Source organism: Triticum urartu, chromosome 2 (genome assembly GCF_003073215.2).
Source record: "Triticum urartu cultivar G1812 chromosome 2, Tu2.1, whole genome shotgun sequence".
NCBI lineage: Eukaryota > Viridiplantae > Streptophyta > Magnoliopsida > Poales > Poaceae > Triticum > Triticum urartu.
In genome coordinates this window covers 700902037-700920403 of record NC_053023.1, presented here as the reverse complement: position 1 = coordinate 700920403, position 18367 = coordinate 700902037, and the positions used below count along the sequence as shown (strand labels likewise).

The window sequence follows — 18367 nt, the reverse complement described above, 5'->3', positions numbered from 1 at the left end:
AGTATTTTCCCTCCCGCTAAGATCATCTCTCTTAGAAACGATATTATGAACTTTAAGCAACTTGATCATGAACATGTTGCACAAGCTTGGGAGAGAATGAAATTAATGATACATAATTTCCCTACTCATGGTTTGAATTTGTGGATGATTATACAAAAAATTTATGCCGGATTGAATTTTGCTTCTAGAAATCTTTTAGATTCGGCCGCGGGAGGCACTTTTATGGAAATCACTTTAGGAGATGCTACTAAACTCCTAGATAATATTATGGTTAATTATTCTCAATGGCATATTGAAAGATCTTCTAATAAAAAAGTGCATGCGATAGAAGAAATCAATGTTTTGAGTGGAAAGATGGATGAACTTATGAAATTATTTGCTACTAATAGTGTTTCTTCTGATCCTAATGATATGCCTTTGTCTACTTTGATTGAGAATAACAATGAATCTATGGATGTGAATTTTGTTGGTAGGAATAATTTTGGTAACAACGCTTATAGAGGGAATTTTAATCCTAGGCCATATCCTAGTAATCCTTCTAATAATTATGGGAATTCCTACAACAACTCTTATGGAAATTATAATAAGATGCCCTCTGAATTTGAGAATAGTGTTAAAGAGTTTATGAATTCACAAAAGAATTTTAATGCTTTGCTTGAAGAGAAATTGCTTAAAGTTGATGATTTGGCTAGGAATGTTGATAGAATTTCTCTTGAGATTGATTCTTTAAAGATTAGATCTATTCCTCCTAAGCATGATATCAATGAGTCTCTCAAAGCCATGAGAATTTCCATTGATGAGTGCAAGGAAAGAACCGCTAGGATGCGTGCTTCCAAAGATGCCTTTATTAAAGCGTGTTCTTCCAATTCCTATGAAAATCAAGATGAAGATCTAAAAGTTATTGATGTGTCACCTATTAAATCTTTGTTTTGCAATATGAATCTTGATGAAACTGAATATGATCTTCCTTTACCTAGAAGGCGTTCTAAAAATTCGGAGTATTTAGATCTTTATGATGCAATTGATGAAAGTGAGATTGAAAGAAATAAAAATCTAGATGTTACTAAACCCACTGTATTGGATTTCAAGGAATTTAATTATAAAAGTTGTTCTTTAATTGATTGTATTTCCTTGTTGCAATCCGTGCTAAATTCTCCTTATAGTCAACATAAAGCCTTCACCGAACATATTGTTGATGCCTTGATGCAATCTTATGAAGAAAAACTTGAGTTGAAAGTTTCTATCCCTAGAAAACTCTATGATGAGTGGGAACCAACTATTAAAATTAAAATTAAAGATCATGAGTTTTATGCTTTGTGTGATTTGGGTGCTAGTGTCTCTACTATTCCCAAGACTTTGTGTGATTTGCTAGATTTCCGTAATTTTGATGATTGCTCTCTAAACTTTCATCTTGCGGATTCCACTATTAAGAAACCTATGGGAAGGATTAATGATGTTCTAATTGTTGCAAATAGAAATTATGTGCCCGTAGATTTCATTGTTCTTAATATAGATTGCAACCCTTCTTGCCCTATTATTCTTGGTAGACCTTTCCTTAGAACGGCTGGTGCGATTGTTGATATGAAGGAAGGGAATATTAGATTTCAATTTCCATTAAAAAAGGGCATGGAACACTTTCCAAGAAAGAAAATGAAATTTCCATATGAAACTATCATGAGAGCCACTTATGGATTGCCTACCAAAGATGGCAATACCTAGATTTATCCTCACTTTTATGCCTAGCTAGGGGCGTTAAACGATAGCGCTTGTTGCGAGGCAACCCAATTTTATTTTTATTCCTTGCTTTTTGATCCTGCTTATTAATAAATAAATTATTTAGCCTCTTTTTTGGTTGTGTTTTTTGTTTTTAATTAGTGTTTGTGCCAAGTAGAACCGTTGGGAAGACTTGGGGAAAGTCTTGTTGAACTTGCTGTAAAAAACAGAAACTTTAGCGCTCACGAGAACTGCTGTAATTTTTATTTTAAGAGTGATATTTAGTTAATTATTTTTTCAGATGATTAATAGATAAATTCCTCACGTCCAGCAATGTATTTTAGAATTTTTGGGGATCCAGATCTTGCGCTAGCTACAGATTACTACAGACTGTTCTATTTTTGACAGATTCTGTTTTTCGTGTGTTGTTTGCTTATTTTGATGAATCTATGGTTAGTAAAATAGTTTATAATCCATAGAGAAGTTGGAATAAAGTAGGTTTAACACCAATATAAATAAATAATGAGTTCATTACAGTACCTTGAAGTGGTCTTTTGTTTTCTTTCGCTAACGGAGCTCACGAGTTTTCTACTTTATGTTTTGTGTTGTGAAGTTTTCAAGTTTTGGGTGAATTCTTTTGATGGATTATGGAACAAGGAGTGGCAAGAGCATAAGCTTGGGGATGCCCATGGCACTCCCAAGATAATCCAAGGACACCAAAAAGTCAAAGCTTGGGGATGCCCCGGAAGGCATCCCCTCTTTCGTCCACTTCCATCGGTAATTTACTTGGAGCTATATTTTTATTCACCAACATAATATGTGTTTTGCTTGGAGCGTCTTATATTATTTGTGTCTTTGTGTCTTAGTATGCCACAATCATCCTTGCTGTACACACCTTTTGAGAGAGCCATACATGAATTAAAATTTGATAGAATACTCTATGTGCTTCACTTATATCTTTTGAGCTATGTAGTTTTGCTCTATGTGCTTCACTTATATCTTTTGAGCGTTATAATTTTGCTCTATGTGCTTCACTTAGATCTTTTAGAGCACGGTGGTGGATCTGTTTTAAAGAAACTATTGATCTCTCATGCTTCACTTAAATCATTTTGATAGTCTCTTAATAGCATGGTAATTTGCTTAATAATAATATGCTTGGTATTCAAGATTTGTGAAACTTTCTTTTGAGTGTGTTGAATACTAAGAAAAGATTGAAGCATGATAATTGTTTTGAGATATGGAGGTGATAATATTAAAGTCATGCTAGTTGAGTAGTTGTGAATTTAAAGAATACTTGTGTTAAAGTTTGTGATTCCCGTAGCATGCACGTATGGTGAACTGTTATGTGATGAAGTCGGAGCATGATTTATTTATTAATTGTCTTCCTTATGAGTGGCGGTCGGGGACGAGGGATGGTCTTTTCCTACCAATCTATCCCCTAGGAGCATGCGCGTAATACTTTGCTTTGATAACTTGTAGATTTTTGCAATAAGTATATGAGTTCTTTATGACTAATGTTGAGTCCATGGATTATACGCACTCTCACCCTTCCACCTTTGCTAGCCTCTCTAATACCGCGCACCTTTCGCCGGTATCATACACCTACCATATACCTTCCTCAAAACAGCCACCATACCTACCTATTATGGAATTTCCATAGCCATTCTGAGATATATTGCCAAGCAACTTTCACCGTTCCGTTCATGACACATTCATCATTGTCATATTGCATATCCTGGTACACCACCGGAGGCATTCATATAGAGTCATATTTTGTTCTAAGTATCGAGTTGTAATTGTGGAGTTGTAAGAAAAATAAAAGTGTGATGATCATCATTATTAGAGTGTTGTCCCAGTGAGGAAAGGATGATGGAGATTATGATTCCCCCACAAGATGAGACTCCGGACGAAAAAAAAGAGGCCAAAGAAGCCCAAATAAAAAAGAGGCCATAAAAAAGAGAAAAGGCCAAAATAAAAATAAAAAAATGAGATAAAAAGAGATACGGGACAATGTTACTATCTTTTTACCACACTTTTGCTTCAAAGTAGCACCATGATCTTCATAGTAGAGAGTCTCTCATGTTATCACTTTCATATACTAGTGGGAATCTTTCATTATAGAACTTGGCCTGATATGTCTCCAACGTATCTATAATTTTTGATTGCTCCATGCTATATTATCTACTGTTTTGGACTATATTGGGCTTTATTTTCCACTTTTATATTATTTTTGGGACTAACCTATTAACCGGAGGCCCAGCCGAGAATTGCTGTTTTTTTTGCCTATTTTAGTGTTTCGAAGAAACGGAATATCAAACGGGGTCCAAACGGAATGAAACCTTCGGGAACGTGATTTTCTCACCGAACGTGATCTAGGAGACTTGGACCCTACGCCAAGGCATCGGAGAGGAGGTCACGAGGGTAGGGGGCGCGCCCTCCCCTAGGGCGCGCCCCCCTGCCTCGTGGGCCCCTCGGTGCTCCTCCGACGTACTTCTTCCTCCTATATATACCTACGTACCCCCAAACGAACAGAACGGAGCCAAAAACCTAATTCCACCGCCGCAACTTTCTGTATCCACGAGATCCCATCTTGGGGCCTGTTCCGGAGCTCCGCCGGAGAGGGCCGTCATCACGGAGGGCTTCTACATCATCATGGCCTCTCCGATGAAGTGTGAGTAGTTTACCTCAGACCTTCGGGTCCATAGTTAGTAGCGAGATGGCTTCTTCTCTCTTTTTGGATCTCAATACAGAGTTCTCCCCCTCTCTTGTGGAGATCTATTCGATGTAATCTTCTTTTTGTGGTGTGTTTGTTGAGACCGATGAATTGTGGGTTTATGATCAAGTCTATCTATGAATAATATTTGAATCTTCTCTGAATTCTTTTATGTATGATTGGTTATCTTTGCAAGTCTCTTCGAATTATCCGTTTGGTTTGGCCAACTAGATTGGTAGTTCTTGCCATGGGAGAAGTGCTTAGCTTTGGGTTCGATCTTGCGGTGTCCTTTCCCAGTGACAGAAGGGGCAGCAAGGCACGTATTGTATCGTTGCCATCGAGTATAACAAGATGGGGTTTAATTCATATTGCATGAATTTATCTCTCTACATCATGTCATCTTGCTTAAGGCGTTACTCTGTTTTTAACTTAATACTCTAGATGCATGATGGATAGCGGTCGATGAGTGGAGTAATAGTAGTAGATGCAGAATCATTTCGGTCTACTTGTCACGGACGTGATGCCTATATACATGATCATGCCTAGATATTCTCATAACTATGCTCAATTCTGTCAATTGCTCAACAGTAATTTGTTCACCCACCGTAGAATACTTATGCTCTTGAGAGAAGCCACTAGTGAAACCTATGGCCCCGGGTCTATTCTCATCATATCAATCTCCATCACTTTAATTTTGCTTTGCTTTTTACTTTGATTTTACATTTCACTTTGCATCTTTATACCAAAAATACCAAAAATATTATATCTATCAGATCTCACTTTCGTAAGTGACCGTGAAGGGATTGACAACCCCTAATCGTGTTGGTTGTGAGTAGGTATCGTTTTGTGTAGGTACGAGGGACTTGAGCGTGGCCTCCTACTGGATTGATACTTTGGTTCTCAAAAACTGAGGGAAATACTTACGCTACTCTGCTGCATCATCCCTTCCTCCTCGGGGAAAACCAACGCAAGCTCAAGACGTAGCAGATGCTTGTTCAAGTAAGAACAGCACCCAAGCACCGGTCCACCCACATGTCAAATTATCAAAGTACCGAACGCGAATCATATGAACGTGATGAAAACTAGCTTGATGATATTCCCATGTGTCCTCGGGAGCACTTTTCCTTATATAAGAGTTTGTCCAGGCTTGTCCTTTGCTACAAAAAGGTTTTGGCCACCTTGCTGCACTTTATTTACTTTTGTTACTTGTTGCTCGTTACAAATTATCTCATCACAAAACTATCTGTTACCACTTATTTCAGTACTTGTAGAGAATACCTTGCTGAGAACTGCTTATCATTTCCTTCTGCTCCTCGTTGGGTTCGACACTCTTACTTATCGAAAGGACTATGATAGATCCCCTATACTTGTGGGTCATCATAGTTGCAAACATTACTATTTTAACGGACTTTGTTATTCTTGCTATTCCCGAGGACGATAATATGTCTATTATTTTTGGAAGACCCTTTTTGAATACTGCAGGGGTTGTTATTGATTGCACTAAAGGCAATGTCACTTTTCATGTTAATGGTAATGAGCATACGGTACACTTTCCGAGGAAACAACCCCAAGTTCATAGTATCAACTCTATTGGAAAAATGCCATCGATTATATTTGGAGGTTTTGAATTTCCTCTTCCTACTGTCAAGAAGAAATATGATATTCTTATTATTGGGGATGTGCATATCCCCATTGAGGTAACATAGTGTTATTTGAAATTTGTTCGGTTCCATGCTATTCGGAATGAGTTCGTTAACAAGACTTGATCAACCTTGTTAGTGGATTCCTTTTGATGATCATGAGATGGATGGAACTAGAAAGCACAACCTTATGTACCCTCTTTTACTTTCTGTTATTTATATCAAATAAAATAAAAAAATATTTTTCTGTCTGTTATCTGATTATCCGTGCAATATAAAAATACCCCAAAAATAAAAGTTCTCCAAATGCCCTGAAATTTAAAGATGATTTTTTCTATAATATTTGAGAATATTTGGCACTGAGAACACAGCAGGGGGGTCAACCACCTGCCCACGAGGGTGGAGGTCACGCCCTACCCCCTGGGCGCGCCCCCTGCCTCGTGGACCCACGGTGGCCCTCCTCCACTTATCCTTTCATCCACACACTCCTTCTTCCTCCCCCAAACACGAATAACCAGCTCAAACCCAAGTCCAAGCTCGTTTTGCTGCCATTTTCGATCTCCTTGCTCAAAGCACCTCTCACAAAACTACTTGGGGAGATTGTTCCTTGGTATGTGACTCCTCCATTGGTCCAATTAGTTTTTGTTCTAGTGCTTTATTCATTGCAAATTTTTGCTGCTTAGGTGACCCTGTTCTTGAGCTTGCATGTCAAATTTATATGGTCAAAAGTAGTTTTGATGCATGATATAGGCCCTAGGCACTTGTAGGAGTAGTTGCTATCAATATTATTAAGTTTGGTTTACTTTTATTTTGAAGTTACTAAAAATTTCAGAATTTTTCAGAAAATGATGAGGAGACTTTTGAGGGGCTCATCGAGCCAAAGCTCGAAGGAAAAGGCACCGAAGCCTAAGTATAATCTGCCTCGCACCGCGAAGGTTCGGGCGTGTGAATGGCCTTCCGATGATTCCTTGAGGGCAGCCGGGATTTATGAAGATTTTCATGAATTGGCTAAGAATGCAAGCCTCACCGCTTTCCTCCACGACCAATGCGATCAGTATCTCTTACTCACAAATATCTTTGTGCAAAACTTTCATTTCCATTCTAGGAGCTCACCACCTACGATGGAGTTTTATTTATATGATGAGCATAAGGAGATGTCACTTTATGATTTCTGTCGGTTTGTTTAATCCCTTTTGAGGGTAGGACAGAAGAACCACATCGCGATGATGTGGACGTGTTTATTGATACTATCACTATAGGGGAAACAAGGAAGGTTTCCGATGCACGAATCACTAGCATACATTTTCCTGTTTCACGTTATTTTGCATTATTTGCTAGTCGTTGTTTAATTGGTCACGGAAACTGTGGCAACCTTAGTATCCCTGATATTATTATTTTACTCCACGGTTTATACGGTGATAACTCTATTAGTATGGGCGGCATTATTGCTAAACGGTTAAGTCTGAACCGTACCAAGGGCCCCATCTTTGGAGGCATCTATGCTTCACGCCTAGCTGCACATTTTAACATACCTATTAGGCATTATGAGAAGGACGAAAAAGTGCTGCCTCCTGTTTATCTAGATTATAAAAGTATGGTGGCACATGATTTTATTGTCGAGAATAGGGAAGGAGAGCTTAAATATCAATTGTTCTTTAATAAACATCATCCTGAGACTATTACCCTGCCTGCTCCTTCTTTGTTTGATTTATCTGCAGGCCAGTACCTCATTCCGTTGAAGGCTATTCACGCCTACCGGAACCCTGCACCAGCCATGGAGCCAGAGCCGGAACCACAAGTTGATCCTTCATGACAGTCTAATTACCAGTGGGATCCGGAGATGATTGTTAGCCAGTGGCAATCGGAGTCTTCCTCTTCTTCTTCTCAGTACGACCGCAACTATTATTATGGGTATCCGCCAGGCCAGCCGTGGCCATAAACCAACTGAGGCCAAAAGCCTAAGCTTGGGGGAGTACGTATTTCTCACCGACAATACATTTATGTTCACACACTCATTGCTAGATGACGGTGCTCATACTTTTTCATTGTATCATCCATGCTAGTTTATTTTGCTTTTTATGCTTTCTTCTTGTGTGTTTAATAAACCTTAAGAAAAATCAGAAAAAAATTTATTAGTTGTAGCTTTTAATTAGTTTAATTTCCATGCTTGTAGTAGTAATTAAAAAGAAAACCCAAAAAGATTTCCTATTCTTCTTGTACTTGTTGGGAGCTCTCGCATGTAAATAGTTTCATTTCTTTTCTTTTCTTTTCTTTGGGGGTCGATAGGAGAAGACCATAATTAAATTGCTGAAGTGGCTCTTATATGCATTATTGTTGATCTGACAAAAGAGACCATATTGCCTTGTCTTCTCCTGTTTATTGAATGCTTGCAGATTCTAGCTTAGTCCAATGCACGCGCACTATTATTATTATTCACATCGTTCGGTCATGCAAATGAAAGGAAATTATGACGATATATGATGGACTGACTGAGATGAGAAAAGCTGGTATGAACTCGACCTCTTTTGTTTTTGTAAATATGATTAGTTCATCGTTCCTGATTCAGCCCATTATGAATAAACATGTTTGCAATGACAACTAGAGATCATATTTTCTTGTGCCATGCTTGATTAGCTAGGAGCTTATAATGGTTTACCTTGCGTGCCAACATGCTATTAAAATGGTTGTGATGTGGTATGATAGGGTGGTATCCTCCTCTGAATGATTGAAGTGACTTGACTTGGCGCATGTTCACGCATGTAGTTGAAACAAAATCAACATAGCCTTCACGATATTTATGTTCATGGTGGATTATATCCTACTCATGCTTGCATTCGGTGTTGATTAATTTTAATGCATGTTCATGATTGTTGTCGCTCTCTGGCTGGTCGCTTCCCAGTCTTTTGCTGGCCTTCACCTGTACTAAGCGGGAATACTGCTTGTGCATCCAATCCCTTAAACCCCAAAGTTATTCCACATGAGTCCACTACACCTGCCTATATACGGTATCTACCTGCCGTTCCAAGTAAATTTGTATGTGCCAAACTCTAAACCTTCAAATAAATATCCTATTTTGTATGCTCGAATAGATCATGTATCAACTAGGGCTGTATGTATCTTCCATGTTAGGCGGGTTATTCTCAAGAGGAGTGGACTCCGCTCCTCACTCACGAGATAAATGGCTGGTCACCGGGATGCCCAGACCCATGCTTTATGCAAACTAAATCAAAATAATTGCAAACAAAACTCCCCCTGGGACTCTTGTTAGTCGGAGGCACTCGTTGTTTCGAGCAAGCCATGGATTGATGCTTGTTGGTGGAAGGGGGAGTATGAACTTTACCATTCTGTTTGGGAACCGCCTATAATGTGTGTAGCATGGAAGATATCGTTCAAAACCGAGCTCTGGCACCTCTATAAATACCTGCTTCCCTCTGCGAAGGGCCTATCTATTTACTTTTATGCTGAGTCATCATCCTCTTATTAAAAAGCACCAGTTGGAGAGCACCGTTGTCATTTACATTCATTACTGTTAATTTACATTGAGTATGACTTGACTGGTTCTCTTTTACCATGAATTACAATGTCTAGTCGGTCCTTGGTCTTTAAAGGTGCTCTGCATTTATGTTTTGCGGTCTTAGAAAGGGCTAGCGAGATACCATCTTGTTATATCATATTATGATTGTTTTGAGAAAGTGTTGTCATCTGAGATTTATTATTATTGCTCGCTAGTTGACTATGCCATTGATATGGGTAAACTTGAGACCTAAGCGTTATTGTGAATGTGGTTAGTTATAATCTTTGCTGAAAACTTGAATGCTGGCTTTACATATTTACAACAATAAGAGCAAACAGAGTTTGTAAAAGTTTTTCTTTATCACTTTCAGTTTTTCAACTGAATTGCTTGAGGACAAGCAAAGGTTTAAGCTTGGGGGAGTTAATACGCCTCCGTCGTATCTACTTTTTCAAACACTTTTGCCCTTGTTTTGGACTCTAACTTGCATGATTTGAATGGAACTAACCCGGACTGACGCTATTTTCTGCAGAATTACCATGATGTTATTTATGTGCAGAAACAAACGTTCTCAGAATGACCTATAACTTCACGGGGCAACTTTTTGGAAAATATGAAAAATACCTGCAAAAGATGAAGGCCAGGGGGCCCACCACCTGTCCATGAGGGTGGGGGCACGCCTGCCCCCCTAGGGCGCGCCCCTACCTCATGGGCCCCTGATGCCTCTCCGACTGCAACTCCAACTCCATATATTGTGTTTCGGGGAGAAAAAAATCAGAGAGAAGGATTCATCACGTTTTACGATACGGAGCCGCCGCCAAGGCCTAAAACCTCTCGGGAGGGCTGATCTGGAGTCCGTTCGGGGCTCCAGAGAGGGGAATCCGTAGCCATCGTCATCATCAACCATCCTCCATCACCAATTTCATGATGCTCACTGCCGTGCGTGAGTAATTCCATCGTAGGCTTGCTGGACGGTGATGGGTTGGATGGGATCTATCATGTAATCGAGTTAGTTTTGTTAGGGTTTGATCCCTAGTATCCACTATGTTCTGAGATTGATGTTGCTATGACTTTTCTATGCTTAATGCTTGTCACTAGGGCCCGAGTGCCATGATTTCAGATCTGAACGTATTATGTTTTCACCAATATATGAGTGTTCTTGATCCTATCTTGCAAGTCTATAGTCACCTATTATGTGTTATGATCCGTTAACCCCGAAGTGACAATAATCGGGATACTTACCGGTGATGACCGTAGTTTGAGGAGTTCATGTATTCACTATGTGATAATACTTTGTTTCGGTACTCTATTAAAAGGAGGCCTTAATATCCCTTAGTTTCCGTAAGGACCCCGCTGCCACGGGAGGGTAGGACAAAAGATGTCATGCAAGTTCTTTTCCATAAGCACGTATGACTATATTCGGAATACATGCCTACATTATATCAATGAACTAGAGCTAGTTCTGTGTCACCCTAGGTTATGACTGTTACATGATGGACCGCATCCGGCATAATTCTCCATCATCGATCCATTTCCTACGAGCTTTCCATATATTGTTCTTCGCTTATTTACTTTTCCGTTGCTATTGCTATCATCACTACAAAATACCAAAAACACTACTTTTACTACTTTTACCTTTTGCTACCGTTACCACTACTATCATACTAGTTTGCTACTAAACTCTTTGCTGCAGATATTAAGTTTCCAGGTGTGGTTGAATTGACAACTCAGCTGCTAATACTTGAGAATATTCTTTGGCTCCCCTTGTGTCGAATCAATAAATTTGGGTTGAATACTATACCCTCGAAAACTGTTGCGATCCCCTATACTTGTGGGTTATCAACCTCTCCTTCACTAGGAGCCGCATCTCCTTCTACAACCATTTTTGGTCTGTTAAAAAAAGCAAACGAACAAATTAGTCAAAGGAACCATATGTATAAAAGAGAAAAATGAGGGAAAAATTGATATCAAAGTAATGCCATAATTTAAACACGTAATGTTGATTTTTCAAAGCACACCTACAAAACAAAACAAAATGTGTGCAACTTGATGCACTGTATGGCCAACAGGGCAGACACGAGTGTGCAACCAAAAAATCTGCATACACACTAACTAATCATGATTTAGACATCTGAGCCATAACTAAACTAGCCTCCAGCCATGCAACTACATAGCCCTTTCATGTACAACTGCATAAGTGTGACTAAGCCAACTAGGATATGTACTGCTTTGATTTTGCAAACTCGTATATGAACGCATACCCTTAACAACAGAGCACCCATGAGTGTGCAACCAAAAAACACACATACTGTTTGAACATGGTTTACACAGTGTATCCATCTGAGGCAATTGGTTAGCCATCACTGTGCAACTCCATAAGTTGGCTAGCCAATTGAGATATGTATATGTGTGATCCAACTACATTTGTGTTTTTGTGCAACTACGAGAACAAACTAGCCAACTGGTTACATATATGCATGCACTTATGAGAAAACAGAGAAACCACACGGATGTATTTTGAGAGGGTTGAGCAAAAACATCAGAACTATCCTCTCAGTACTCTTATGTACTCCCTTCCTTCTATTCCAACTCAAATCGCCGCTAAAAAAAAATCAAAAAATCGCCATGCCAGATCAGACGGTTTGGCCGGAGGCAACGTGCCGGAATACCTCGCTGAATCTGCGTGATATGGAGGTGAATCGCCATGAAACCCGTATCCCCTAGAACACGCCCCCTTGACTCCCCCTGACGAAACAGGAACTCCCCAAATCACCGGAGTTGACCAGGTAGTCACGGGCGACGCCTTTCACGAGCTACCTCGTACTCACTGGACATCCACTGGAAATCCTAGAACCCCTCTTCGGCGAGCCAATTACGGAAGATCCCGACCACGACAGGGGAAAAATGGAGAAGCAGAAGATGCGAGGCAAAAAAGGCGGGCGTACTGTACCTGCGCCGGCGACGAGATGCGGATCCCGCGCTCCCGCCCTTCGCCTCCAGCTGCAATCACGGCAGCGGTGGCCTATCCCTGCCAGATTTGGGGAAGAAATGAGACGAACATGGCTAGAAGAAAGGAAAATGGATAAGGGAAGGAGAAAGAGGCGTGGCTCACCCTTCATGCTATCCTGTGCGATGGGAACCGGCTGGACCTGGAAAGCGGTGCTTGCGGACGGGCCCAATCACGTGCACGTTCGGTCGCCTCCTGACCGGGTACCACCTGAGGCCGATGACCGCACGATCTGGGCTAATCGAGCGGCTCGTGCTCGACCGCTCGTTTCACCAAGATAGTGTGCGTGCACTCTGAAGTATTTAGGAATTCTTAATCATAGAAGTTACTTTATAATCTTGAATCTTAAGTCCAGATCAGTGTAACTGTAATTGTCATGAAGTATCAATAAAATTACAGGTGTTTCAAAAAAACATATGTGTGGTTCCTAAAAATAATAATATGTGCACACTCCACCGACCAATTTTATAGTTTTTCAAAGATAGCAACAGACGTCGCAATCTGCGTTCTCAAAAAGTTCGAATTCGTACCTCCCCGCGGGACCGCGTCTCGTAGGAAATCCAGAAACCTCCGGAGAAACACGCAAGCACGCATCTCGACCGATCGGCACCGTCGACGCACCAGATCAAATCAATCCACACCGCTCATCACTTGGCCACCGCCACGAGAAGAGTCAAACTCCCCACGTCGCGCTATCCCGTTCCGATCGGGACGTGCGTGCGTACGTCGGTTCCTCCCGCAGCGGCCGGAAGGAAAGGAAACTTCCCGGATACGCCGCCCGGGGCCCGGCCGAACCTTGCGCGGTAAGGAACCGACTCCGGCCACGTCTCCCCCGTCTCCGTCCCGCCCCCATATAAAATCCCCCCTCCCCTGGTCGACGTCCTCACAATCTTCTGATTTCAAAAACTTCCGGGCGCGCGTTGGCCGGCTCATCGATCGAACCTTCGTCGACGTGCGTACGTACTCGCGCCATGGCCGCCGCCGCCGCGTTGGGTGGCGTGGATGATCTCGACTTCGACTTGGGTTTTATGGACGGGTTCGAGTTCGACTTGCTGGACATGGACCTCACCGAGTTCTGCGGCGGCGACGGCGAGTGCTTGCTGCCCGCCGTGGCCGATAAGGAGGGCGGTTTCGGTTTGGATCCGGGTTCTCGTGATGGTGGCGACGGCGGGAGAGAGAGCTCGCCGGACTCCGTGGTGACGGACGACGGCGCGCCGCCGTCGGAGTCGCATGGGGATCGCGACGACGGCGGGATGTCGACCTACGCGAGCGAGCTGGAGAGGTTCCTCATGGAGGACGACGATGGCGGGGACGCCGGCGGGCCGCTCGATCTGAAGGAGCCTGCCGCGGACGACTACTTCTTGGGTGATCTCGACGGCCGTTACGCCGAGCCGGCGACTCCAGGGAAGGATCTCGTCCTCGACGACTACTTCTTGGGCGATCTCGTCTCGTACGACTACTTCTACGATCTTGCTGCTGCGGACGATGCTGCATCACCGGCGACGGAGGAGGAGGATGATTCTGCTCGCGAGGACGACTACTACGAAGCGACCTCGAGGAAGCGCGCAAGGTACGAATGAATTGAATCGAGTTTTCATTCATTCATTCATTCTGTGCTAATTGCAAGTTTAGATCTTTCATCTTCCTGGGCCATGGTAATCGGCAGAAATGGGAAAAACAACCTGTACATAATTGGCAGTAGATGAAGAAATTTCGTTTTACGAAAAAATTGATGTAGAAATTGACTCGAATATTGCACTATTATTACCTGCAGTTTGATCTTTCTTTTTTTCTGAAAGTGCTTGATCATCTTTGTCATGTGCGCTGCGTATATTGCACTATTATTACTTTTCCCCTTTCTTTACATACATGAGAAGGATTATTTGCAACGAATTTCAATTTGATGAAACTTGTTGCTATTATTTCCGGTGCTGCCTCAGGCAGAGGAAGGGCGCCGCTGCGGTGTCACGCGAAGCAGAGCTCCGGGGAGCGCCGGTGATGCATGGCATCTCGTCGATCTCGACTGGAATCGGGTGCCGGCCCCTTGGTCACCATTGGCTGCATCCCTGCACCACAGTGTGCCTGTTGGCCTGATCGATCATCGATCAACCTGCAGTTACGGTCCGTCTGGGAGAAAGATCGCGACGGCGCCTGCCTCAGGTATTCGAACCGGTAGGTGAAAATTTCAGAGGAACACCTGCATTTCCCTGCGTTCTTCTATGATATTTTCTGCCTTACGCACCAACCCTGCCATTGGACGACTAAAGTCATGGGACGAACCAGGGACTCGGCACAGACTCCTCTGTTCGGAGTAGAAAATTTTGGTAGCAACTCTCGAACAACACGTTTTCAAAAGGAAAAGAAAGCTCGTTTTCTAATGCGCTAGTACACCTAATACTCCCCTTCTCGTACACACACATCCTGTACACGTTCCGTATACCGGTAGCACAATTCGTTGACTATCTGCCTAATACAGGACCCATCTCATACACATTCCGTATACCGGTAGCATTCCGTATGCCTAATGCTTGATACTTAGTTTCTACCACTACCAGTAAAGAGCTTGGTGGTTGATGTACGTTTGAAGTACAAGAAGAAACCTTTTACTAGGTAGAGAATGTTAATTTTTTGTTCTCGACCGTCCAGAATTTTTTTTCTCTGAAAATCCAGTGAGCACCACCAATCGTCCAGGCTTGTGCTTATTCAGTGTGGGCCGCATATAATCTTAATCGTCCAGGCTTGTGCTTATCGGTTGTTGTAGGTTTAGAAGTACAAGAAACCTTTTTTGTTTCTACGCATCATCGTCAAGCCTTCTTTTAGCACCTTCAACCGTCCAGGCTTGTGTTTGTTCAGTGCGGGCAGCATATAATCTTGCTCATGCTGTTCGTTCTTTGGGTAGAGAGAAGCTTCAATGGTTGTGGCCCTTGTGGCCCTGTGCAGTCCATCCATGAAAAAAACTGGAAGCGACTGTGGTCTGATCTATGTCAGACTTGAGGAACCACTGGTGCTCAGCTGCAGCAACGAGCGTTTTTCCCTCTAGTTACGAAGGCTGCGTCGTGATGAACTAGTGGAACGCAGTTTCCTGTATTGTCAGTTTATACCAAGCAAGATTGGAAGGTATGACTTTGAAAACAAGGTCAGTCTGAACACAGTTTCCTTCATTGCCAGTTTCCTTCAGAATTAAGCAGTGGCAGTGGCAGTGGCTGTGGCTGTGCATGTGGCTGTTACATTCCTATGGTCTGTGTCGTGTGATGTGTGAATGATCACAACACTCTTTGAAGCCTAGATCTTCTATCTATTAAGTCCGAGATCCCATCCTCTGTTCCAGTATCCATGGACTCCACCACCGTATGGGTGATGCAGGCATGAACTTGAGTCTCTAGAATTTTTCTCCTTCACATTATCTGTTCAATCGAGTGCTGCGATTCATGCTAAAATCTCTAGCAAGCGACTCGTGTGTAGGCTTTTATTCCAGGTTTCTTTTCGCCTACCTACCTTTCCCAATTCAGGGTTTAGTAAACAATTGGAGCTTTTTTCCTCTATTAGATTTTGCAGTTAGCAATGGGAGCAATGAAAAGTTTATTTTAGTAAACAATTGGTTTCTGGTAAACAAAATCTTCAATTGCAAAAGCTCGGCGAATGAACATAACCACAAACGTTTTAGAGAAATCAAAATATATTTTACTTACATTTTTTGAAGCTATATATTTTACTTAGATTGAAAAAAGGATCTTCTTATGTATCAACAAATAACATACTATTAGTGATATTTGACGGTCTCGACTTGTGTATCTCCTAATTAACATAGCATTTTGCACAAAGTAACTTTAACTTAATCATGCATTAATCATACACGCAAATGCGCACGATCAAGATCAAAGACTCACGAAAAGATATCATAACACAACTCTAGACACAAATTCAAACATAAAGATTTATATTACAAGCCAGGGCCACAAAGGCTTAAGTCAGTGGAAGCAACAATATATGAGTAGAGACATAGGATAAACAAGTCTAGCTTAAGAAGGCTAGCAAAACAATGATACTAGATCGAAAAGGCGCAGGCCTCCTGCCTGGGGTCCCCCAACTATTCCTGGTCATCGGTGGTCTCTAGGTAGTAGTAGGCTCCGTCGGTGTAGTAGTAGTCATTGGCGGGATCAGCTGGCTCCTGGACTCCATCATCTGATCGCAGCAATCGGGTAGAGGCGTAAAGAGGTAGCAAAGCAATTGGGTATTGAGTATGCATCATATCTATACTAAGTATGCATCGGTATCAAAGGAATGTGCATCTTTGGACTATACTGCAAAAATGCCAGAACAGAAGGGAAGACCAGCGTCTTGCAGCATTAGAAGAGTGCATATTTGCATATCATAAAGTCAAAAGTATATTTTAGTAACGCCAAGAGATCCTTCCTCCCTACGAGAAAGCGATCCCGGAGCTATCATATCCATTTAGTAGATCGGGATACAACTCCGAGCGTCGGTTACCGTGGATATGGCTAGTCGAATAGATTACTTCCTTGCAGGGGTGCACCAACTTACTAAACACGATCGATTAACTCCGACTAGACACACTTTTTCGGGTCATGTCCAGCCTCGGCTGATCAACACACCGTAGTCCTACCTAGGCTCAACAGAGAGGTCAACATGCCTGTCTACATCCTAAGCGCTAAGGGGTCTTGGGCCCATCACCCTTTGCACTCCTGCGCGCTCGGCCTGGAGCAGACCCACCCCTTAATACAAGCGCAAGTGGTTCCCATCCAATCGGGCGCGCGCCACTCAATTGCTGACGTCCGAAGAGCTTTTAGAGAATCGTACGACACCGAGTGCCCATACTTATTCCCACATGGTAGTTAGTGCGAAAAGGCTAGAGGCCTACTCAGATCACATATCCAAACCCGTTAGTGTCTTGGGAACGCGCGGAGACGATCCGTGATCTTGTCGCCCGTCTCGAGGACTTACGGCAAGGGTCAGCCCTGTGACACCCCGATAGTTAAGCTACAATAACCCCTATTAATGATGCCAGGTCATCATAATTAAAATTTTGCTAAATCTTACTCGTTTCAAGGTAAATTCAAATGACAAGTCAAATTATAGTTTCTTAAAACAGTAAAGCAAAAATGTTCGTATTATTCTATAATTTCCCCTGATCAATTGTCATGTTGAAACAAACTTCATTTGACTCACAAATAAATTTGTAGTAATTTAACAAATGGTCCAACAACAAGTAAAACGACCTTTTCAAAATAAACAATTATTTGTTTAACTCAAATTGCCTCCAAACCTTGTGAGCATGCTAAAAAATAATGCCTAGTATTTATGTGCCTAATACCATATTTAACAAAAGTCAATGGGTAGCAAATGTTAATACAAAACAGTGGAGATAGAATAAGAAAAAAAAGAAAACAAAAGGAAAAAGTGCTAGCTAATACTGTACTAGTGGGCTCTATGTGCAACAGTGCTATGGCCCAGCCCAATGGGGTTCATCCCCTTCTTCTGTACAGGACAAAGGGCGTGGCGGCCATCCACCGGCTCCATAGCCAGCAGGGTGCACGCGCCGTCCATCCACTACCTCCCCGCCGTCTACAAGACCATCTCGACACCTAGACGAACCCTAGTCGTCCACTCCTTCCCCCTCGCGACGTTCTCTTCCTCCGCGCACACACCTGAACCACCACCGCCATGGCTGTCGTCATTCACGCGCTCCCCACCATCCTCGAAGCCTGAGGTCGCCCCCCTGGACTTCGTCGTCGCCCGCTACTTCCTCTACTGCCTCCTGTTGA

The 18367-nt window shown here is 42.3% G+C and overlaps 1 protein-coding gene across 1 annotated transcript; it reads left to right on the top strand.

Moving 5' to 3' along the window:
• Window positions 1-13483: 13483 nt before the first annotated feature.
• LOC125539880 lies at window positions 13484-18357 on the top strand. The gene is made up of 2 exons (XM_048703419.1): window positions 13484-14154; window positions 14525-18357. Exons 1-2 carry the CDS (start codon window positions 13556-13558, stop codon window positions 14676-14678), a joined length of 753 nt encoding a protein of 250 aa, XP_048559376.1. The 5' UTR covers window positions 13484-13555; the 3' UTR covers window positions 14679-18357.
• The last annotated feature ends 10 nt before the right edge of the window (window positions 18358-18367 follow it).

Excerpts from the sequence above, each read along its gene's own strand:
- LOC125539880 (XM_048703419.1), top strand. The coding sequence starts at position 13,556 with ATGGCCGCCGCCGCCGCGTTGGGTGGCGTGGATGATCTCGACTTCGAC. Across the intron at positions 14,155-14,524 it reads ACCTCGAGGAAGCGCGCAAG|GCAGAGGAAGGGCGCCGCTG; the intron begins GTACGAATGAAT and ends GTGCTGCCTCAG.